The 24,012-nt window shown below is 47.8% G+C and overlaps 1 protein-coding gene across 2 annotated transcripts in view; it reads left to right on the forward strand.

Annotated features, from left to right (window-relative positions):
* The window catches only part of VPS41 (VPS41 subunit of HOPS complex), a 190,384-nt gene extending 174,469 nt beyond the window's left edge, over nt 1-15,915 (forward strand). For both annotated transcript variants that reach the window (XM_014585758.2, XM_027769762.1), the window contains 6 exons: nt 235-375; nt 2,448-2,584; nt 12,264-12,363; nt 12,462-12,506; nt 14,525-14,604; nt 15,137-15,915. In XM_014585758.2, the coding sequence (XP_014441244.1) occupies nt 235-375; nt 2,448-2,584; nt 12,264-12,363; nt 12,462-12,506; nt 14,525-14,604; nt 15,137-15,217 (584 nt within the window). In that variant the 3' untranslated portion in view covers nt 15,218-15,915. The remainder of the gene's footprint in view (nt 1-234; nt 376-2,447; nt 2,585-12,263; nt 12,364-12,461; nt 12,507-14,524; nt 14,605-15,136) is intronic.
* The last annotated feature ends 8,097 nt before the right edge of the window (nt 15,916-24,012 follow it).

The raw sequence follows: 24,012 nt of genomic DNA on the forward strand, positions 1-24,012 counted from the left end.
ATTTCTGTTTCTTCTGTGGAACAGAAACATACCTCATAGGATCAGAGTGCCATTTAAATTATGTAGTTCACGGGCAGTGCCTAACGGAGTCCTCAGCAGAGAGCCAACGCCCAGTAAGCAGGAGGGACTTTGCTGTGTAGACACACGCTCCTGTCTTAGCTTCCAGCCTGCGGAAACAGGGAGGAGGCTGTTTCCACTTCAAGTCAGTCAGGCTCCCTCCCTCACCCCTCCTAGGCCGAATGGGTAATAGTCGGAGTGCCCTGAAGATGATCATGGAGGAGTTACACGATGTTGATAAAGCGATCGAATTCGCCAAGGAGCAAGATGACGGAGAACTCTGGGAAGATCTGATTCTGTACTCCATTGACAAACCACGTAAGCAAAAGCCAGCTCCGATTGCAACTTTTCCATCTCAGTGTAGCAGCTATGTCTAGATTCAGAATTATCTCGAGATACATTCGATGAAAAATGTGGTGGCATGTGACCAGTGGCACAGTGGTAAAGCACAGCACTCTGGGAGGCAGGCCCACGGGGGCGTCCCCAGTTCACTCCTCAGACCTCCCCGAGTGCTCAGCCACGCAGGCCCGTGGTCGGGCTGGGAGCCGAGGGCAGGTTAGAGTGTCAAACTCTCTGAGGGGGCCATCTCTCTCTCTCTCTCTTCTTGCTCAAGTAAACTTTAAATACATGAATTATCTACAGTAAAGTAGGCCAGGTGTGTTTTAGCAATTTCTGACACGTCTCTTGTTCAGAACAGCCAGGCGTGTCATCTTGGCGTTACCCGAATGTGATAAAGCACAAGTGGTGACACAGCTTATTAGCTGGGTCCCCACAGGACAGAGTTTCACCCCCTGCAACCGAGTCGAATAAATTGGGTTGGCTTGGTTTTGTTTCACTTTGTTCACAGGAAGCGTTTATTTTGAAAGCATATTCCCACACCAGTTTTGTTTTACGAAGATATAAAACTTATTTGGAGTTGGCCCTACCTGGGGACTGTGTGTGTTGAAGTATTTAGTCTCTCCTTCCCGCCCTGTTTTGTCACTGCAGCAGCACAAGGAGTTCATATGTCTTGGCCTTCAGCTTGACCATTGACCTCGCGGTCTCCCATTTTTTAAAAATATTTTATTTAACTTTATTTACTTGTTTATTTTCATTTGACCAGAGAGGGACAGAGAGAGAGAGAGAAAGTGAGAAAGCAAGCTACCAGGTCCGGGACTTGAACCGCAGTTGGCCATGAGGGAGTCTAGCACCATTAATCACTATGCCACCTGCCAGCTACGAGGTCTCCCATTTTTTAAAAGAAACAACAGAAGCCGTCATGTAATGGCAACCTATGCCCCCTTTTGAAGAAATAGAAATAATGCAGAAACTAACTATAGAGGTTTAAAATTCACCACCTCTCCTTTTTTTTTTTGTAGGAAGGCTTTATATTCATGTAACTACCTTAAGTCAAAGATGACTTTAATGGCTTTATACCCTTGAGAACACAAAGAATCTAGTTTAGCATGATGAGTAACAGTTTAAGGATGCTAAGAGACAGAGTGGTTAGAAGAGAATATATTATGAATTAAGGTCTGGCCCAGGCCAGACCTCATTTTTAATTCAGGCTCCTCACTTACTAGCCAAATGAGCCTGCATGAATTAAATGCACCAGTTCCCTTGTGTGTAAGATGGAACCACAGAACATGCCTACTTCTCAAAATCCAGAGAAAGTGTGAAACAGCTTGAGCCTTTGTAATTGCAAACTGTATTTTGAAATGCAAACTATATTTGTATTTTTTTAAAGAATTATTTATTTAATTTTTATTTATTATTATAATTTTTCTTTAATGTTGCTAGAGGGCACACGCACTCACCAGAGAGAAAGAGAGGGAAAGTGAGAAACTAAACTCCAGGTCAGGGACTTGAACCATGGTCAACCAGGTGGGAGTCCAGCATTTTAAGCACTATGCCACCTGCTGGTCCCAAACCCCCCCCCCCATTTTTTTTAAGAAACCCCCACCCCCCCCCCCCCGTTTTTTTTAAGAAAGGTTTTTTTTCTATAGGGTATGTGTGCTCACTGGAGAGAGGGACAGAGAGACAGAAAGTGAGAAATCACCCCCTAGGGGGTGATGACAACACCACAATCTTTTCTTCTCCATCCTCTTCTTGGGATTTTGGGCCCACCAAGTACATATGCCCAGCGTAAGCTTTAAGCCACTAGGTCTGGGATTTGTTCAACTGTTTTTAAACACTTCTTGTTTAGTTTCTACCTTCAGGGAATTTAGTTCTTGTGAATTTAGAAGATTAGAGGAAGATTAGTTCTTGAGAGTTCAGAAATTCAAATGGTTTTAAACTTACTTTAAAGAAAACAATTTTTTTTAGTTATTCCTGGTATAAAATTGTATTATGTGCAAATAAAATGCCTTATAACATTGCTAACCTCTTGATTGTTCTGTGTTATTGTGTAGCATTTATTACTGGCTTTTTAAATAACATTGGCACTCATGTTGACCCAATTCTCCTGATTCACCGGATTAAGGAAGGAATGGAGATCCCCAATTTGAGAGATTCCTTGGTTAAAATTTTACAGGACTACAACCTGCAAGTAAGTTCTCCTCCGTGGCCAGCGAGTGTGCTGAGTGAGTAACCCCTACTCGTCAGTGCTTTCTAGTGTGTGTTAGATACCAGTCTAAAACGTTGAACTCAGAGGTTACATTTTGTTAAAGCCCAGGTTTTTGGAAATGGTTCGAAGGGAGAAGCGAGAAGCATAACCCGCGTGATTCTTGAGCCATCCCAGAGTTTCACTTCTCGCTGAGAAGGCAGCGTAGGTTGTGTACATGTGCAGTGTGGCCTCCAGAGGGCGTGAGAGTCCTGACGGTGCTGTTACGTCAGGCCACTACCCAGGCAGTTTTAGGGAGAATAAATACGTCCATTTGTGGGAATAAGAAAAATATTTTTCAAAAATTTGATAATATTTCTAGAAGTCACTCAGCAACCCACTGCCTGAAACATGTTTAAGTAAACAGGATTTTATTTACCCTTTCGTCTCTTTTCCAGAATAGTACAACTTTATTATCCCTGGAATTCAGAATTTGTGTTAAGAATAATGGAATCCATTATTTTTATATAAATAACAATATGCTAATTACAAAGCAGACAAATCCTTTCCTTTAAAGAACTCTAGAAATCACTGTTTTTCAGGATACTGGTAGTTTCTGTAGAACTTGAAACTGTTTAAAACACATTTGCATAAAAATTTAGAGTATCTTTCTTTGTGGTCAGTTGAACAGCTTGTCCCTCTGAGTCAGTTTTCAATTGGGCCAAGCCGCAAATGGCCCAACAGGTGGAGTGTCATTTTGCCGGGCTGGAGCCAAAGGCAGGCCTGGCTGGGTTCAGATCCTTGGTCGGCCTGAGCAAGCTGGGTTTTTCCTGCAGGTGAGAGTGTGAGATGTTAGGGACCCTTCCCTCAGGGAGCTTTGTGGGAAATTGGGTTCCTCGGTGAGAGATTGGTACCCAGGTAAGCCAGAGAGGTAGCGGACTTTTCTGCCAAAGACTTAAAGAAATACAGGTTTTTGGAGCCGGCAGGTGGCGTGGTGGTTGAAGGTGCTGGACTCCCACATGGCCGACTGCTGTTCGAGTCCCAGACCTGGCAGCTTACTTTCTCTCTCTCTCTCTCTCACTCTCACTCTGTCCCTCTCTGATCAAATTAAAATGAATGAATAAATAAAGTAAATAAAAAATAATGATAAACAAAAAAATTTTAAAAAGAGAAATAGAGGCTCTTATTTCCAGTGGGATTTAGAGGTTTGCAAGTGACCCAGAAGAGACGTTACTGGCAGGAGAAAGGCAGGGCAGAAATAAGAACGTGCAGACAGATTCGTGGGTGGAGAGAGGTGACTTAGGGAGCTGCTGTTCTGTGCCGTGCCCTGGGGTCGTGGGAGGGCGGTGGAGCCAGGGAAGGACTATTCTGAGGTGCAGAATCGAGGGAAGGCATTTCAGTGCGGCCTCATATACCTCTGGGTGCAAATGACCTGTGCTTTGCTGACTCTTCCACCCCTGGGGGTGCCAGGATGTGCTTGAAGTTTCAAATCCAAGCTCGCTGAGAAGTCATTGAGGTGTGTCTGAGCAGTCCCACCTCCGGGTGGCTGAGGGGCTGTCCTTCTGCCCTTTGGCGTGAATTTCCAGGAATCTGCATCATCTGGGGCTGGGTGGGACCAAGACCTGAATGGCTGTGCAGAACCATTCAGTGAACAGAACTGTGGTCAGCTTTAAGGAAAGTGTGGTGGGGGGCTCTCCACCTCTTCCCTTGCTGCTGCGCCCTGGCGACCTCTAAGGGGGGATTTACAGTAGGCAGGCAGGATTTTAAAAGCCAGCTGGCGGCGTGGTGTTTAAGGCGCCTGGATCCACACAACTAAACATGCAGTGTAAGTCCCAGAGTTCTGAAAAATACTCCAGGCCTGTGTGCTCACGTACCCCAAATCCTGAACGGAGAATGGAGGAGGAAGGATTGTGGCAAGGCCATCTGTGTGTGTGTGTATTGGGGTTGCATTTTCACTTTCTCTGTCTCTCTGGTGAGCACATGCACCCTCCGGCAAAAATTTTAAAAAATTAAAAAGTTCTTTGGGCACTGTGGTTTGTGAGATCATTCATTAACACAGTGTTCATTGGAAAGAGGGGAGTAGAGGAAGTTGGGGAAATGTTGAGCGCACATGCCTTATAGCAAAACCTCTCCAAAAAAAATTTTTTTTTAAAGTCCTTCTTTAACTTTATAGTAGCACGAAGTATATATGTAACAAGTGGGTGTTTGAAGCTACAGTTGGTTGTTTTGAAAATAATGAAGAAAGGATAAAGAGCATGTTAAGAAAATAGAATGTTTGGGACAGCAGGTGGTGTGGTAAAGGCACTAACCCACATGACAGACCATAGTTCGAGTCCTGGACTCAGTGGCTTGAAGATCATGCTGGGCACGTGTGTGTGTGTGTGTGCACGCAAAAAGAGCATGTTAAGAAAATAGAATGTTTGGGACAGCAGGTGGTGTGGTAAAGGCACTAACCCACATGATAGACCATAGTTCGAGTCCTGGACTCAGTGGCTTGAAGATCATGCTGGGCACGTGTGTGTGTGTGTGCATGCCCAAAATCCCTAGAGGAGAATGGAGGAGAAGGGAATGTGGCATGGCCATTCCTCTGGTGGGGGGTGGGGAGATTTTTCACTTTCCCTCTCTCTGGCAAGTACATATGCCCTATGGCAGACACATAAAAGAGAGAGAGAGAGAGAACAGAATGTGGAAAAAATTAGGTCTATTAAGGGAAGCAAGGTAATATTAGAAAACTAGAGTGATTGAGAGGAATATGGGAAGAAATTGGCCCATAGCTGGGGATTAGCGTGGAAAAATACTGAAAAGTTTCACAAGGAAAATGAATCTGAAAGATGACATTGTACTTTTTTTAAGCAATGCCTCCAAATATTTTTTGAGATGAAAACCAATGTCCTATGAAGTTCAGGAGAGAAAAGATAGTGGTTTATCCCTGGTGGAATTTTAAGAAGACAGAGGTCACAGGGCAGAGATCAGTAACAGTGCTGTCTTAATCACCATGCAGAGACATTGCACAGATTTCTGAGAGTGACGTCAGAAGCCACCTAATACAGACTAGGGAGCCAGGCTGAAACAAAGGAAACAGCCAAGATTTTGCTGGGTAAAAAAAAGTCTTGATCTTTGAAAGGCCATTAGGCATATTTTGAAAAACCGGAACTATTTTTGGAGAGGAGAAGACATGATCCTTAAAACTACTCACTTACAAGTTCCTCACAGTCTGCAAACACTCTGAAAACATCGCAACATGTACAGCTGTCCCCGGCATCCATGGAAGACTGGCTCCAGAAGTCCCACGTATACTAAACCCACCATGCTCAAGTCCTGTATGCGAAATGGTGGTGTACAGTCCTGCTGCTGGCTGACGGGCACATTCTGAGACACGCGTCACTAGGCGACCTTGTCGTTGTGCACACCTCAGGGTGCACTCACAGACTGGACGGTACAGTCGACCACATGCCGAGGCCACCTGGTACATGACCTGCTGTCCCCATGCTGCAGACCTGTGCAGCATGCTACTGTCCAGACTATGAGGGCACCTCAAAACGCTCATGCAAAGATGAAATTAGAATGCGAGTTTACTTTGGGGGGCAGCAGATGGAGTGGTGGTTAAGGCACTAGACTCCCACATGGCCAACTGTGGTTCGAGTCCTGGACCTGGAGACCAGGCATATTTTCATGCATGCCCCAAACCCCAGGAGAATGGAGAAGAAGGGATTACAGTGTGGCCATCACCCCAGGGGATGATTTCTCCCTGACCCTCTCTGCCCGTCTCTGTCTCTCTCTCTCTGGTGGGCTCATGCACACTATAGTAAAAACATAATAAATAAATAAATAAACAAGCAAATACAAGTTTATTTTAGTGCAAAAAATTTGTGAAAAGCCTGCATCAAGTTTTCATAATATTTATTTTTCATGAACTTTTTGAAAGCCCCTTGCACTATACTATAGGCAGTTGTAACAAAATGGTAAGTATTTGTGGACCTAAATGTATCTAAATGTAGGAAAAGTACAGCAGAAATAGAGCATAAAAGATATTGAAAGTGCGCCTGTGTAGGGCTCTTACCACAAATGGCACCTGCAGGACTGGGCATCGCTCTGGGTGGGTCAGTGAGGGAGGAGTGAAAGACTGCAAAGGCTGGGACATTGCACATGGCTGTCAACTTTATGCTCGCTGTAGACTTGGGCTACACCAAATGTACAAAAAGTTTTTCTTTTCCACAATGAATTATTCCTAGCTTACTGTAACTTTTTATTTTATTTATTTATTTTTTTGAAAACTTTTTGCTATAGGGCACATGGGCTCACCGGAAAAACAGACAGAAAGTGAGAAATCACCCCCCAGGGGGGATGGCCACACCATAATCCCTTCTCCTCCATTCTCCTCTCGGGATCTTGAGCACGCATGCACATGCACATGCACATGGTGTGAGTTTAAGCCGCCAGGTCTAGGCCTCGAACTGCAGTCGACTACATGGGAGTCCACTGACATAGCCATTACACTAACTGCTGGTCCACTATAACTTTTTTTTTAAGAGAGATTTTTGCTATAGGGTACTTGTGTTCACCAAAAAGAAAGTGAGAAATCACCCCCAGAGGAGATGGCCACACCATAATCCCTTCTCTGTTTTCCTCTTGGGATCTTGGGCATGCACACACGCCCGGCGACTTGGAAGTCCATTCCGTCATTTGCTGGTCCCACTTACTGTAACTTTCTCAATCTTTGGTAATAACAGTTAAAACACAAACACATGGTACAGCTGTACCAAAATATTTTTCTTTATGTCTTGCATTTTAGAAGCTTTTTTGTATTTTTAAATTAATTATTTTTTTTTTTTACTTTCAACTTTTTTGGTTAAGAACTAAGACAGGAACACATACAGTAGCGAAGGCCTATATAGGTTCAGGACCCTCAGGATCACTGTCTTCCACTTCCACACCTTGTCCTGATGGAAGGGCCATGGCGAACATAAACCACGTGAAGTCGAGTCAAGCACAGGAGACAAGGATGTGGTCAGGAGACATGCACAGAGGTGTGTGGGGCTGCTGCCGGGACTCGGCCTGCCGTGTTACAGTAAGCTGTTTATGTAGTAAAGTTGGTACACGCCACATTAATGTTAAAGGTATAGAATAGTAAATGCACAGGCCAGCAGTGTAGTCGTTGGTCGTCGCCAAGGGCCGTGTCCCGTGTGCGTGCTTTTAGACGATTCGCAGTACAGCAGGTCTTTCTACACCAGCATCGCCACGGCGTGAGTAATCCGTCATATTTCAGTGTCACGTTGGTTACGACATCGCTCGATCGTAGATGTTTCAGCTTATGAGAATCTTACAGGACCCCCTTCATAAATGCGATCCGTCGGCCACCGGGACGTATGTGGCCCCTGCCTGTCTGCGGTACTCTGCGTACCTCCCTCCATATGCTGCCTGTCGGTCACAAGATGCACGCCCTAAGCCCCACACCCGCGTGCCAGGCAGGAAAATGGACAGCGGTGTCTCTCCGAATGAGGCTTTGCGGCTCTCTTTAGCAGAGGTGACCTCGCAGGCTCCACACCAATCTCATTGACCAGCGCTGGGTTCCATGCGCCCAACCGGCTGCACGCTTTAGCTGGACACAGTACACAGAGCTGGAGCTGTGTGCAGGGAAGGAGAAGCCGTGGGGTGCAGACGGTGTCGGTTGCATCTGTAATACTTTACCTTTGGGGATAAGAGCTGAAGCATGTGGCAAACGAACAGACTTGTTAAATTGTGATGGTGGGAATCTGGTTATAATTTTTTTAAAATTGTTTTATATTTGAAAAATAAAAACAAACACACGTACTAGAAAATGGTACTCAGAGTGAGAGCCGCCATGACGGGATGCCGTCCGGTCATTGGAAACACGGAGAGTGAGAGCGTATGTGTCCCCGAGTGCGTGAATGCCAGACCCGCCAGCTAGGCGGGGGCAGCTGGAAGGTGGGATAGCCCATAGCCGGGCACACGGGACGAGAGGCCTGCGTGGACGCAGTCAGACACGAGGGTGCAAGGTCGGAAAGGAGTGAAGGCGCCCCCTTCCACCGACTGCCGCTGCGTCTGATAAGGCGTTCGTGGGAAATAGCAAATAGGAACTTGGGGTAGAGTCAGTGTCGACCACAGCACGTGTGTCTGAGTCACCGACGAATTGCTGCAAGGAGTCCCTGTCAGCACGATGGCTTGTCGCATGGTGTCTGATGCTGGAAACGGTATCTGCACGTGAAACCACCGTGTAGCCTCATGCGGTCCTCACTCGCCCACCGTGACTGCCTCCCATCCTTACAGGCGTAGACTCGAGGACAGTTTTCTACAGATGAGTGTCTTTTTTTCATATACCTGCTTGGCATCATATAAATAAAACTTAAAGTGTCTGTTGTTTTTCTGATTCGGAGCCTTGGGTTTGTTGAGACAAGCAGGTTTTGGGCAGGTCCTTGCTCTTGGCAGTTTGCCTCTGAATGCTAAAGTTTTTCCTAGAAAATGCTCTGGGCAGACGGATTGTACCTACTTAGAACGGTGTAACCCCCAAGAGGACGGTTTCTGCTCAGCCGGCAGTTGCTGCTGCTCCAGTTTGCAGTCTGTGCAGTTTTCTTTCCTGGATTGTGGACACAGGCCTCTGTCCAGATGTCATCCCACCCTCTTCCTGCGTCGTTCATGCTGTGGGCCTCGGCCACCCACTGAGGGGCAGAGCCGGTTCCTTCTGAAATGCTAGACCAAGGGTGGAGGAGTGGTGTGCTTGATACTCGTTTTCTTCAGTTTTCTATTTTGTTACTGGGGTGAGCAGCTTTTCATGTTTGCTTTGAAGTTTTTTTAAAGTTTACTGACATTGATATTTCTTGTGTAGCTTACTGTATTTAGTTTTCTTTTCTTCCTGTATGCTTTAATGATATCTGTTAAAATTTTAATATTTTTTAAAAATGGATCCCCCCCAATTCCATTTCTAGTAGATCATTAAAGACTACCACTCTATAGGCAGTCAACGTTGGATTTCCAAAACTGTCATTTCTTGCCGAGCAGCAGCAGCCATGGCAGCTGTGTGAGGGGTCTTCAGGAAGTCCATCGAGGGCTGAGCTCATGGCGAGTGGTCAAGGAGGCTGCATCCCACTGCCGGTGCAGGTGTGGGATCTCAACCCAGTGGCTTGAAAACATGCCGGTCATGTGTGTGCATGTGGAGGAGAGAGGACTGTGACATACCCGTGCTCCGTTGTGGGTGCTTTCTCCCTCTCTGTCTCTCCCTTTCTTTCTCTCTCTCATAAGTACGTACCCTCTTGTTCTTTATAAGTTCATGGAAAATGTATATTGTGAAAAAACAATATGGATTTTAAAATATTTTGCACCCAAATAAGCTGTACTTTGATTTCATTATTCCACAGACTTTGCGAAGTACTCTCATAGCCCTTTAATCGAGGCGTGAGTTGTGTCTCCCAGAGAATTCGCCTTCATGTGATTAGGAGGAAAGGGCTCTGGCTGCGTGGCCCAAAGCCAGCGCTGTTCGGGGCTTGGGGAGGACAGCGTGCTGCTGCAGACGGGCAGGATGGGGGAGCGTGGCTGGCTGTTCCCGCGCCTTCCAAACCCATGAAGGCGGGGCGCCCAGCTGGCTGACAGATGAGGCAGCCTCGGGGTGGAGAGAACCTTCCGCACCGAGAGACGACAGTGCCCGCCCTGCCCACAGCCACGTCCACACATGTGCTTCTCAGCCATAGAGCCGGTCCGCGGGGCTGCGATTTCGGCATGACCTGGTCCGCGTCAGTGACATCTGACTGCACATTTCCACGTTTGCTGAGACGCATGGGGCCTGGAGAAAAAGCTGTAAACACAGTCCCACGGCTTCTTGGCCCTCCAGGCCCCAGGAGTCTCCCTTTTAAAGGCAGCAGTGAGTTCTGGTAAAGGGTGACGCCTGGCTTACACATGCCTTGCACGGCCTCTCCCCCCCTGCTGAGACCCAGCACCGTGGCCCGCAGAGCAGGTGTGAAAGGTGAAAGGCCGCCCAGCCCCGCCAGGCTCCGCCTTGAAGCAGGCAGGCCTCTTGGACGGGGTCATGCCCCTGGCTTGAAACACAGCGTTGCTGCCAACTGGAAGTGACATCGTCCTCCTCTGTGCAGGCCTGTCTTCTGGGCCCATGGATGTTTTAGGACTCGCTTGTCATTCTCCCTGGGAGAAGAGAAAATGATTTAAGAAAACGAAAGAGGCACAAGAAGAGTGCATAAAGACACAAAAAGTATAATTTGGGGTTGAAAAACGAGAGACTGAATCTTGTGACAAAATATTAATGTCTGGGGACCAGCAGATGGTGTAATGGTTACGTCACTGGACTCCCATGTGGTCAACCGTGGTTTGAGTTCCAGACCTAGCCGCTTGAACTTGTGCTGGGCACGTGTGCGTGTGTACATGCTTACCCAAGATCCTGAGATGAGAATGGAGGAGATGGGATTGTGGTGTAGCCATCCCCTCATAGGGAGTGATTTCTCGCTTTCTATCTCTGTCTCTGTCCCTAGGGTGAGTGCACACACCCTATAGCAAAAACCTCTCCAAATACAGATACACGTATCCACACCCACACCCATATGTATACCTGTGCTCCTTTTTCGGTGGTCCTTCCCTCGGGCCATCACGTGTAAGGGGCCTGTGATCGCCAAGTACTGCACACATCCGGCACATGCAGCATCGTGCTGCGGGATTGGGACTGGATTTAGAGGGAAGCGAAAGCAGGTCGCAGCTTGGAGGGGATTCAGGGCCGAGATCGGTCTGTCCAGTTTGTTGGCTCTGCCCAGCACCTCCTGTTTGGTAGGACCCAGTGTGTATTTGTGCAGCAAATAGCTGGGTTTGTCAGAGAAATGGGCGGTTTCAGAATAGCAGGTTTTCCATGCTAGTCAAAGACCCGAAGGTGGGAATGAGCAGATTAAGTGCCAGAGACTCTGCAGGAGGAATCCTGTAAGACGACAGCAGGATCTGTCGACCAGGCTTCCTGGAGACGCGGTGAGATGGAGACGCTTAAGGGTACTTCTCGGGAACTGGCTCTCACCATTATGGAAGCTGAGGAGTCCCACCACGACTTCCTGCGAGCGGAAGACCGGGGCTGCCGGTAGAGAGCTTGACCCAAGTCCACAGACCTGAGAGGCAGGGATACTGAGGGGTCACTCAGCCAGAAAGCCTGAGTTCTGAAGGAGTCCCAGGGCAGGAGAAGAAGGGGTCCTGGCTTCCGGAGAGAGGGAATGAATTCATCTTTGCTCTGCTTCCTGCCCTCCCGAGGCTGCTGCCCAGTTAGCTGGTGACCCCCACATCAGGACAGGTCTTCCCACTCAGGTCTCAGACGTACGCCGTTGCCCTGAAGCACCCTCTCAGACATCCCCAGGAGCGATGCTGTACCTGCTCCATAGGCCTTAATCCGGTCAAGTGGGCACCACAAATGCCATCACATAGGGCTAATTAATACAGAATCTTCTTCACTAGACTTTGAAATTTCTATTTGATTTTACAAGTCATAAGGGAAAAAAAGGCAGAAAGTAATGACTAAATTGTGGCCAGAAAGGTCAGTCTGGCTGTGCTCTGGAGTGAAGAGGGTACAGGGAATAGTAAGTGCCTATCTGGAGTATTTTGAGTGTATCAGTGTCTGACTTCTGAATAAGACACTCCCTTCTTCATATTCGAATCTAAGATTGCTTTTCTTTTAAAATTTCTGCAATAGATTCTGCTTCGTGAAGGCTGCAAGAAGATTCTAGTGGCTGACTCTCTGTCGTTACTGAAGAAAATGCACCGGACTCAAATGAAAGGCATCCTGGTCGATGGTGGGTAAAAGCGGACGGTCGTGTGGCCCCGTGCCCTCCTTCGGAGGAGGCAGAGCAGGGAGAAGCAGTGTGTAATGCCAGTGTGTGTTTCCTTACAGAGGAGAATATCTGTGAATCGTGCCTGTCCCCTATTCTTCCATCAGGTAAGATGGTTGGGAGGGCACAAGTTCTCAAACATGCAGTAATGAAGGGTGGAATTAAAATGTTGCACTTAACTCATTGCTTTTTATGAAAATATTTAACTTTCAAAATAACCCAGTTTTAGGGCACAGATCTGCCCACATCCTGGCTCCGCTGAGGGCTGGTGCTGCCATGCTTCAGAGCTGAGGTCCTGGAGCTCTAGGGAGACCAAGTGTTGCTTGGCAGCTTGCTCAAACCCAGAGCGCGGGCTCCACCCCCAGGGTCTCTGGTTCTGTCATGCCAGGGTGAGGCTGAGACTCTGCCTAACAGGCTCTGGGTGACACTGATGTACTGGTTCAGGCCATTCTTTGAGAACTGGTGTTCTAGGGTAAAACACCACCTGGTAACTACTAGCTATCAACATGTCGGAACTCCACTGCAGAAGAGTGATGTGTGTTTCTGCTCAATAGGTAGTTCCCCTACCCTCTACAGGCCGTGTGTGCTCACCAGAGAGAGATAGAGAGAGGGAGAGTAAGAAATCATCCCCTGTGGGACTGGCCATGCCACAGTCCCCTCTCCATTCTCCTCTTGGAGTTTTGGCCATTCATATACACGTGCCTGGTGTGGTTTTCAAGCCACTGGGTCCAGGACTCGAACTGTGGTTAGCCATGTGGGAATCCAGTGCCTTAACCACCAGGCCACCTACAGGCCCTATAACTAGTTTTGCCTTTTGTGTAGTGTAGTCTTTTTCTCTGGTGTGGTTCTTGGTGGCCAGGTTATCTCCCATTTCAGTTGCTGTGACTCTTTAAAAGACAAACATCTGTTACCCACAGTGCTTAGTAGCTGTCTAATTCACGATAATGACAAACACCTTACTTGGCGATCATAATGACATGAAATAAGGAAGCTCACATAACTTGGAAGTAGAAACTGGGGGCTAGCAGGTGGCATAGTGGTGCTGGACTCCCACGTGGTCGCCTGCGGTTTGAGTCCATTACCAGCACATATTCTGCAAGGAGTTCCTGCCCATGCTCAGCTTTAAAATCACATTGGGACTTCTGCATGTGTGCCCCAAATCCCAGGAGGAGGATGGAGGAGAGGGGATTGTGGAGTGGCCACCCCCACTAGGGGGTGATTTCTCACTTTCTCCCTCTCTGTCTCCCTAGTGAGCACACATGACCTTTGAAAAACACATTTAAAAAATAAGTTTAAAAAAAGTAAAAATTAGCAAAGCTTAATTGCCGGGATACTAAAAATGCTTTTAAAATACAAATTCAGCATAGACAAGTTCTAGACAACATAGGTAGCCCCCCCTTACGCGAGGGGCACTTACTCGGGCAGTAACGGGAGAGACCGTTCCACTTAGGTTCTGCTCTAGAGGAAGTACGTTTAGGTTTTTAGGTGCTTCTGTTAAAGTCCTAATGGGCTCAGGAAAGGAGTGTGTTTTATAGTGTTTTGGGTAGAAAGCGGCCACATGTACCCCCTGTACAGCGAGATGAGATTCCCAATTCAATCTGCGGAGGATGCTGCATCTCATGGGAATAGGCCGGCCTCACATGCAGGAGCAGTGAGGGACGGCCGAGCAGGAGTGCAGCGAATGCAAGGTCGTGCCCTGGGTATTTGACCTAGGTCTGCCTCTAAAGTCAGCAAGTGGTCTTGGCAGAGGTGCTGGGTGACCTGGGAAGGCGTTCATATACAGCCACAACCCAGACTTCAGGACGTGGCATGTGAGATTCGTGGCCATGAGTAGAGGCACACAGGAGCACACCCCTGCCGGTTCTGACTCTTCACGTAATCGTGGCTGTTGGCCCTGAATAGCCCCATTCGTAGTTTTGGTACCTGACAGAGGCTGAGCCAGTAAGCCGTGGATCCATAGCCACGCGATCATAAGGCTTGCCATGTGTTTGAGCACACCGCCCCTCAGGAATGCTTGTATAGGTGAGCAGTCCTCTGAGGGCAGCCTGTACTGGACTGTCCATCCATGTGGTGTCAACATGCCCAGTCTGTGTGTGGCACCACCTTATCCTCTCTCTCTCGCCAGATGCAGCCAAGCCCTTCAGCATGGTGGTCTTCCATTGCCGGCACATGTTCCACAAGGAGTGCCTGCCCGTGCCCAGCTTGGTGAGTTGGCAGCTGGCAGCCGTCAGCTGGAGAGAGAAATGTGACCGGAAGCTCATGTTCGCCCCTTCCCCCCCCCGGAGCTCTCTGGGTTCTGCGTTGTAGTAGGTTCTTTTTATCCCAGATGAAAGTCGGGTTGCCCGGCTTCAGATGTAGAAGTGTAGTGTACTGCATAAACACGGTGACAGCACACCATGGAAGTGAGTCCCCGCAGGTCTGCTGGCTGTGGGGCTGTGGAGCTGTGTGATCTGGAGAACCATTTTACGTCGGCCTGGCTCTCCACCATGTTGCCATTCTTTCTTAGTGTCAGTTCAGGTTCTTCTGAGTCACATAGGCTTGCCCTGCCAGGGCCTGTCCTCTGAGTCACTGACAACAGCTGTCTTGACTGAATCCTTTGTGAACCAAAGATGATCTCTCCAAAGAAGAGTGTGACATTCTGTTACTTCCTCTCTGTCCCTGCCTACTCCTACCTTATTTCTGAATGTAAGAATATAAAGACATCTTTTTTAACATGTGTATTTTGATTACTTTATAGAACTCCCCTGTGCAGTTCTGCAACATCTGCAGCGCAAAGAACCGCGGACCAGGAAGCGCAATTTTGGAGATGAAAAAGTAGCCCAGTTGTGCATGTGTATCTCCCTTGCTGCTCTTCAAAAGCCCGTCTGCAGCAGCAGGGGCGTTCACAGCTTGGTGTCGTAAGAGGTGTGTCCATGTGCATGGTATGCTCAAAGACAGTGGTATATTCAGAGACAGTTTTCTTTGTACCTGTCAACTAGAGCGGTCTCTCTGAGGCTGATAAAGAAGGTGAGACTTTCTCCATGCCTTGAAACATTTGGGATCATAGTATTTCATCATTTATTTCTTTGACTCTTCCTTTATTTAGTAATAAAGACATGAATCTAGGTGTAGACATGAATTTTTTAAACCTTAGTAAAGTCATTCAACTGCAAAGTGGACTACCAAGAATTTTCCCAGCTGTCCGAGGCTGTGGCCGACTGTGGTTTTCCAGTGAGCACCTACGCACTCTGGGGACCTCGTTTCTGTACTCTCAGCTGGCGGCAGTTCTGGCATTCTGGGTTTGGTTTTCTTTATACATCATCAGTTGCAGTTAACTTCTTAGTAGGCATTTGATGAAACATTATGCTAATTGTCACTCATTCAGTGACATCTGGGCATAACATTGGAAGGCTGATGTCTTGCAGATTTATGTTTACTTGTCACGTGTCCTGTATGTCTTAATATAGCAGAGAGTCTGGCCCTGGCAGGCACTCAGTGTTTGTTGATTGAATAAATGTTAGCTCTTCTCATTGCAAAAGACTCATTTTTCCTGACTTGAACAACTATAGTCAAGATTTCTGTCTGGCATTCTTAACAAAGAAGAGAAGAAAGTTTCAGCCCTTCAGAGTCTGAAGGATTGTGGTTACGTTTTGCTAATGGGGAAGAAAGGAGTGACCCTGTGAAATCTGGGAGGGATTCCTAGGAGAAACGGGCCTGTTGGATGCAGGGTAGATAGACCGATGTTTCCTTTTGCCTTCTGTGGAGTCTCTTTTGCCCTCGCAGAGCAGAGCACACATGAGAGCTCACACCATGACTGTCTTATGTCCAGGATATATCGCCATTCTCTAAGAGCATAGAAGGGTGAGAAAAACTTACTCCGCAGGCAGGAGTAAGTGCAGCTTCTGCTCTGTCTTTCTGTGGAGCAGGGCGGGATATGAAGGAGCGCTGAGTGCAGGCCGATGGCAAGCCTGGCCCCACCATACCTGTGAGCCTCACCATGCTTAGCTCTCATGGCATCCCAGGAAGGAGGCAGTAAACCCCTGTTACAGGTGAAGACATGAAAATATAGATGTGGTCCAGGTCACCGACAGGACTCCCCAGCTTCAGAGCAGGGCTCCAGGCCCCTTTAAGAATCGTAGGGCTGAGACCAGCAGATGGTGTAGCAGTTACGTTGCAGGACTCCAGTGTAGTTGACTACAGTTCAAGTCCTGGACCCGGCAACTTAAAACTCAAGCTGCATGTGCGTGTGTGCCCAAAATCTCAAAGGGGGAATGGAAGAGAAGGGATTGTGGTGTGGCCATCCCCCTCTAGGGGGTGGTTTCTCGCTTTCTGTCTCTCCCTGTCTCTCTGGTGAGTGCACACACCCTATAGCAAAACTCTCTCCTAAAAACAAAACCAAAGCAAAAGGTCCACTGTCTGTTCCTCGTCAGAATGACTTTCCCTTTGAACCAACCACATTGGACTATTCTGTTAAAAGATGCTCAGTCCTCTTTACTTTCATCAGTCTGTAAGGATTTATATATGGCAAAATAATCACTATGTGTGACCAACCCAGTTTAAAGCAAAGGCAAAAGGCAAACCTACTGCACTTGTATTGGAGAGGAACGTAGTTGCAAAGCTCAAGCTGCGTATCCTCCCGGAAGAGCCTACACCTAGTGTGAGACGGCCAAGGCCAAAGTTACTTCGTGACAGCAGTTTTATGTTACCTTTTTTTTAGCCAAATAATTCTATATTATTTATTTATTTATTTTGGGATAGAAATATTTTTTCCTATAGGGATGCGCACTTGCCAGAGAGACAGAAATACAGAGACAGAAAACAAGAAATCACTCCCGAGGGGGATGGCCACAGCACAGTCGCTTCTCTTCCATTCTCCTCTTGGGCTTTTAGGCACACACACGTACACCTGGCATGAATTTGAAGCCACTGGGTCTGGGCCTTGAACCATGGTCTACTATGTGGGAGTCCAGCAACGTAACCATTACATCATCTGCTGGTCTTTATATTGCAGCAACGTAACCATTACATCATCAGCTGGTCTTTATATTCTTAATCATTTTAAAATTAATTTGGTTGTTGCATTGTTTAGCTATATATTTTGACATTATGAAAAACAAACACTGATTGAAGTTATGTGTCAGGCACTGATATGAGCACTTTGCCTGTGTCGTCTCATTTAGCTGTCCTGTAGCCCTACAGATGGATATTCTTACCGACATCATCATGTAACTGATGAGGCTGAAGCCTGTGAAGGTTAGTTAACTAGTTGTAAGTCAAAGAGCGAGTGAATGACAGCTGAAATGCAGACCCACGCATGCCTTCTGAGCGCCCAATCTGAACTGTTGTATATTTGATTTTTTTTCCTTGAACAATAGTGACATGCATGTACATAATAGCCACAGAGGCACACACCATCCTGTGTCCCTTCCCCCCAGCTCTGAAGGATATTTTCAGAGCGACCCAGGGATCCGAACCCACGGTTGCCACGCGGCTTCAGCTTTTGGTGACACTAGCATCACTGCTGCCCCACAGCAGCTGGGTGTTGACTCTTTTTTTAAAAAAAGTAGGTTTTTTGGCTTGTTTTGGACAGTAGAGAGAATGCAAGATCTACTCCTGGAACAGACGGGCATGTTTTATGAAGTCTCAACAGGCTTACAAATTCATTGGCACTGAACAAGCAAGCGATGGTTAGGACTTCCTGGAGCAACTCACAAACCACCCCCGAGAATGCTGCCCAGGGCACCAGCACCCACTGCCATGGAGCAGGCTGCGCCCAGCAGGGCGAGCTGTTGAGGAAACATTGTGTGAATAAAAATACACACCTTTTGGGGCCAGCACATGGCATGGTGGTTAAGGAGCTAGACTCCCACGTGGCTGACCATGGTTCAGTTCCCTGACCCAGTGGCTTCAGAGTCACACCAGGTGCATGTACATGTGTGCCCAAAGTCTCAGGAAGAGGAGAGGTTGCAGAGTGTCCAGCCCCGTTGGGAGGTGATTTCTCACTTTCCTTCTCTCTGTCTCTCTCTTCCCAGTGAGCACATGTACACTATGGCAAAATTCTTAAACACAGACATTTCTCAGTTCCTTCTAAAGCGCTCAGTAACATTAAATAAGACACGTTATGTGTGCACATATGCGTGTGGGAGACATTGGGCTCGTTGCTATTATCGGTTCTGGTTTCTATTATCAAGATTCAGGCTATTAAAACTCCACTAGTTTTGATGCTAAACTAACTTTCTCTTCCCATTTTTGGGCTCTTGGCTAAATGCTGACTTAAGAAACCTAGAAAGAAGTGCCTTCCTATTTCTCGGGCAGTGCGGGTCTGCGATGGCTGGGACCCGACTCAGTAGTAGGAGGGCAGAACCTCTGCGGAGAGAAGAACCTCTGCCCGCAGGAGCCGCTGGTGCTCCCAGGTCAGCCGCTCAGGCCTTCTTCACTCGCCCACAGTGGTCGTTGGGAAATGGCACCGTCGTCACGCCATTGCCCCTCTCCGGTCCTTCCGGAATCCCGTGAACTTCGGGTGGGAGGGCGTATGCATGGGCCTGGCCTCAGGTAACCGTGCAGGCCCGTTTTGATCCCCCTCTGCACTCTGGCCGGTGTGAGTTACCCTTAGTTCCCTTGGCCCGCTCCTGTCCTCGTCCTGTACTTCTCTGCCCAGACAGGAGGACGCCTCTCACCTGTCCTTTCTGCTTTCTCTTCCATGATGAGAGAGCCAGCACCACCCTCGGCAGGGTCCTGACACTGCGACTCACCCTCAGCCAGCCCGTGTCGTGGTCAGATGTACGTCTGTCCTCACAAGGTCCTAGTCTTGAACTAGGAACCTTCCCCGTGGTCAGCTCACAGAGGGCCACGTTTTACCATCGCACCACAATCAAGCCCCGCAAGTCTTCTCTTGAGTTCACATTCTGCCTAGTGGCACCACCTTCTCTCCCAGGTTGCCTCTCAGTTTTGGGGCTTTGTGGCAGAGATGGCCTCTTGCCCTGGTTTCATGGAGGGGGCACCCGGCCCTCAGCTGGTCTCTGTCCTGGCTGGCACTGGCTGGAACACCAGTCGTCCTCACTGGCCTTGCAGCAGCTGCCGCCAGCATCTTGTAGGTGTCTGCAGCCCCAGCTCTGGTCCTCATCCTTGCTGTAACTGCTGCGTCTGAGACCCGGCCCTGCCACCTTCCATCCGGGCTGGGGAAACTTGAGGACGAACTTCCTTGTATGTCTGGTGAGAACCAAGCTGATCTTCGTTGTTTCTCACCACACCTGGGGGACGTGTGGAGGGGGTGGGGAGGGCTGGAGGGGATGGACATTTGTGTGCAAGGTGTTCTAGTCCATTCTGTTGCCCGCGGCTGAAAATACCCGAGTCTGGGTCACTTAAGAGACTAGAGACAGTCATCTCCTGGTTGAGGTCCGAGGTCCAGGGCTCCCGAATGGTCATGGTTTTCTGCTGGGATCCCGTGGTCACACAGGGCATCACGTCATGAAAGAAGAGGCCACACATCTCTGTGTTGTGTGTGTGTGTGTGTGTGTGCACGCGTGCACATGTGTGCACACGCACGCTTTCCCCCCTGCTCATAATTCCACCAAGAGTCCATTACAGAGGCCCCACCCCAATTTCCCAGTCACTCCCAAAGGTCCCACCTTCTGACACCATGAAGTTACCCAATTTCCTCTTAATTCCGTCACAACCAACCAGATTCTAACACATGAATTTGGGGTAGACACTCGAATAGAATAAGGCTTGCTACTTTCTCAGGGGAAGCAGGAAGTGAGGTGAGATGCCTTCTCTCCTCAGAGCTTCGACCTCTCTAGTGGGCCGGTCTGTTGCAGCCCAGCCCCAGGCCTCAGTGCAGGGCAAGTCTTCCTTTCCTTTCCAGCCTGTCTCCTACTCCCCTCAGGCGAGTGGAGTGCTTCCTAGATGTAGCACTGGGTATAATCTGGGTTTATGGTACTCAAAATGCTGAGGCCTGTGCAGGCTGCTGACTGTAACGTTGTAAATGTCTGTTTCGGAACTTGGAAGATTCGCTTTTCCTTCTCTGTGGTGTTCTCTCTGCCCTTGTTGCTTTCTCACGAAGAACAAGGTGGCAGCAGCAGAAAGCTCAGTTGTGCAGGGGGATCCTGGTAACCCGTAGTAACCTTGGTTACTACCTCAAAAACTGTCCTGCCAGTTCTATTCATGTATGTCTTAAACCGTAAGCTCAAGAAAGGTGAAGAACATAACTTGTTCATCTTTGTATCTGCAGCCCACGGCAGAGTGGGCACTTGAGAATGTTTGAGTAAATGGATGATAGTCCAGCCCCTCTACTATATAGATAGATACTGACATATGTTAAATGAGACGTACAGCATGCTTTAGCATGAGCAGGAGGACTCGTCCGTGTGGCCCTCTCCTGGTAGATGTTCTCATCGACAGATCCTGCAGTTGCCTCTGCTTCCTCCTTGTATTTCTCTGTCTCGGTCTCACCGCCACCGTCAGAAAAGCCTCAGTTACGTACTTTCTTACCTCTTTGTGAGGCACAACTCATTCCCGAGTTCAGCCCAACTGAAGCCTCGTATCCGTGAGTGCCCTTCCTCCTCTCCCTCCCCATCCGGCCTGTCACCTTTTCTCCCCGGCACACTAGTTTTTGCATGCTTTCTACTGCTGTCTTTGACCCACATTATTAGGAGTCAGAACCAATTCCTTCCCAGTCTGCCTCGTATCCACCATTCCCTGATGGACTCTGCCCCCTTCCGGACTGATCCTGTGAAGATCTCAGATACTTTGATACTGCCAGTGCTTACAGTCCCTGCTGACACACTTTTTCCCCTTTTCTCATCTCTTCAATTCCCCTGCTCTACCTCCTCCTCAGTGTAAAACCAGCTTACTATCTTGCCGTCTCCATCTCTTCCCCAACGTTCCCTGCCCTCTCACCTAAAGCAGTTTGCACGCCAACTTCCCGTTACATGGCACAAACATAACAGAGCCACTTATGTGATGCGTGTCTTACCCCTCAAGTAAATTGCTGCTCAAAGGAAAGACAGCTCTTAGATTCTCCAGAGGCTTAATACGGAAAGGGCACTCACGGAAGGGACTGTCAGTCTCCTTGATAAACTGAGCAAGACGTTATTCTTCCTCTGGGCGTGGGGTTCTCTGCTCAAGAAGGAGCGCTGGGAGTATTATGGAAGGTAGAGCGTGGCGAAGAGCCCTGGTCGATTGGGTAACACGGTTTATGGTTCTTGGTACCTGATGATTGCATGGTTCCTGTACTTTCAGTGGTTTCCATTTCATGCTGTGGCTTTCTAAAAATGAACCATTCTATTGACTGTCAAAAAACAGACACATTGTGGGGCCCACAGATGGCATGGAGTTGGACGTGCCAGATTCCCACATGGCTGACCATGGTTTGAGTCCTGGACCCAGCTGCTTAAAAAAAGCACACTGGTTGTTTGTGTGTGTGTGCCCAAGATCATAGGAGGAGGATGGAGGAGAAGGAATTATGGTGTGTCCAAACCAGAGAATGTGAAAGGGCAACATTAAAATTACTCCTAAGGCCTAATTTTACTCAATTCTAGGCCTTACTCTAAAAATGACTCCAATGATTGTTTAGCACATAGTTTTTAAAATAAAATTATCTTTAAAGCTGAATGTTAAGTTTGCACTCCATAGCCAAAATTTTGCCATATAGAAAAAAAAATGACTTAAGGCCTTCTCCGTAGTTCTTCAGGAAGACCAGACTGCACGTTTCTGCAAATTCCAGGGGTTTGCTTCTTGTTTTACCTCCAGCTCTTTCCTATTGCTGCTGCTCACTTTTTCCTGCTCTTCAGAGTCCCAGAGTGGAACACAGCCCCTCTGTTACTCTCCGACAAATGTGGACCATCAGGACTGCTAAGAGAAGCCAGTGTAACGTTGTAGTAGACTGTTAGTCCTAGTCACAGAAAGGAGCGTCTTGTTTCGGATATTTTTAAGACAGATTTGTTGACAAAGAGAAGAGCAGGTAGGAGCGTAATGGAGTTTTAAGTCATATCACTTAAGAAACAAGTGAAGGGGCCAGCTGATGGCATACTGGGTAAGGCGCTGGACTCCCACATGAGCAACTGAGGTTCAAGTCTCAGACATGGCAACTTGAAACTCATGCCAGGCACATGTGTGTGCATGCCTAAAATCCCAAGAAGAGAACGGAGGAGAAGGAATTGTGGCTTGCCTATCCCCCGGGGTGGGGAGGGGGGAGATTTCTCACTTTCCCTCTCACATCCTGTCTGTCTTTCCCAGACAAGCACACATGCCCTATCACAAAAACCTAAAAAAAAAAAAAAAAACAGTGAGGGAATTGGATAGTACATTATTGCAGAGACGTGAAAAGTGAGGGGCATATTGAGTGTGCAAGCTTTGGAAGTCTGGCACATACAAAGGGGAAAGGGAAGATAACTTTCTTTCATGTTGTTTCAGAAGTCCGGTTGCTGAAATTAATCAGAGTAAGTTACATGGAAAAAGTTGTAAGCCCAAAATAAGAGAACTCTCTAATGTCTGGAGATGTCCAGTGAGAGGTCGATGTGCCCCTGTAGGTCAGCACCCGTTCGAGCCCCGGCTGGCAGCCATCTGTCAGGCTGCTGCAGACTGAACCCTGAGCAGCCCATGGAGGAGCTGGTCTGCAAGGCCCCTCTGCACTCTAAATCCCTCTAGAAACAGCACATTTAATCAGTTGCTCTCAGACTCCGTTATTTTTACACTCAGATCCTCTGCCCATCTGTTATGTCTGAACACCCACATCTTCGACTAGCTTGTGAATGCAGTGCCACTACAGGGCTCTTTCTCCCTTCCTCCCCCTGGGCAAGAGCCACTGTCTTCCCAGCAGACCCTGTTCCAGCTTCCTTTTCCTAATTGCTGTATTAGTATATATTATTCAGTTTCTAATAATCCTAATTCTTACACAGTTGTCAGTATATCTTTTTGGTTTTGGGGCCAGGAGGTGGCATGGTGGTTAAGGGCGCTGGACTCCCACATGGCCAACCGTGGTTTGAATCCCAGACCTGGCGACTGGATTTTTCTCTCTCTCTCTCTTACTCTGTTGCTCTCTGGTCAAATTAAAATAAATAAACACATAAATAAATAGGTAAATAAAGTTGAATACAATAATTCTTTAAATATATATGTATTATATGTATGTATATAAATACACATACACACACACATATCTTTTGTTTTTCTTTGTGATGGTGACAGTAGTTTTTCAAAAGAAAAACGAGTACGGGTGTCTTTCCACATGTGTTTTGGGCTGAATCATGTAACCCCCCCCACCACCACCAAAAAAAGAACACCTGAGATATCATAGTCCTCACTCCAGTATTTCAGACCCTATTTAGAGATAGGGCCTCTATAAATGTAAGTAATATAAAACGAGGTCAGATGGGCCCATGTGACTCATAAGGAGAGGAAATTTTGATACAGACAGACACATGCCTAGAGGAATGGTGAGGCAGCAAGAAGGAACCGACTGCTACCCAAGGAGGGAGGCCTCAAAAGAAAGAGCCCTGTCGGACCTCGACCTCGTGCTTCTGGCCTCAAGAGTTTGGGAACGTACATTGGCTTGGACCCACACGGGCATGCCCTTCTGCCGTGGCCCTCGCAGACTCATATGACACAACAGTTCCTTATTCTGTTGATGGACGG

Source organism: Tupaia chinensis, unplaced genomic scaffold (assembly GCF_000334495.1).
Source record: "Tupaia chinensis unplaced genomic scaffold, TupChi_1.0 Scaffold000088_1, whole genome shotgun sequence".
In the NCBI taxonomy this organism is placed as follows: Eukaryota; Metazoa; Chordata; class Mammalia; order Scandentia; family Tupaiidae; genus Tupaia; species Tupaia belangeri.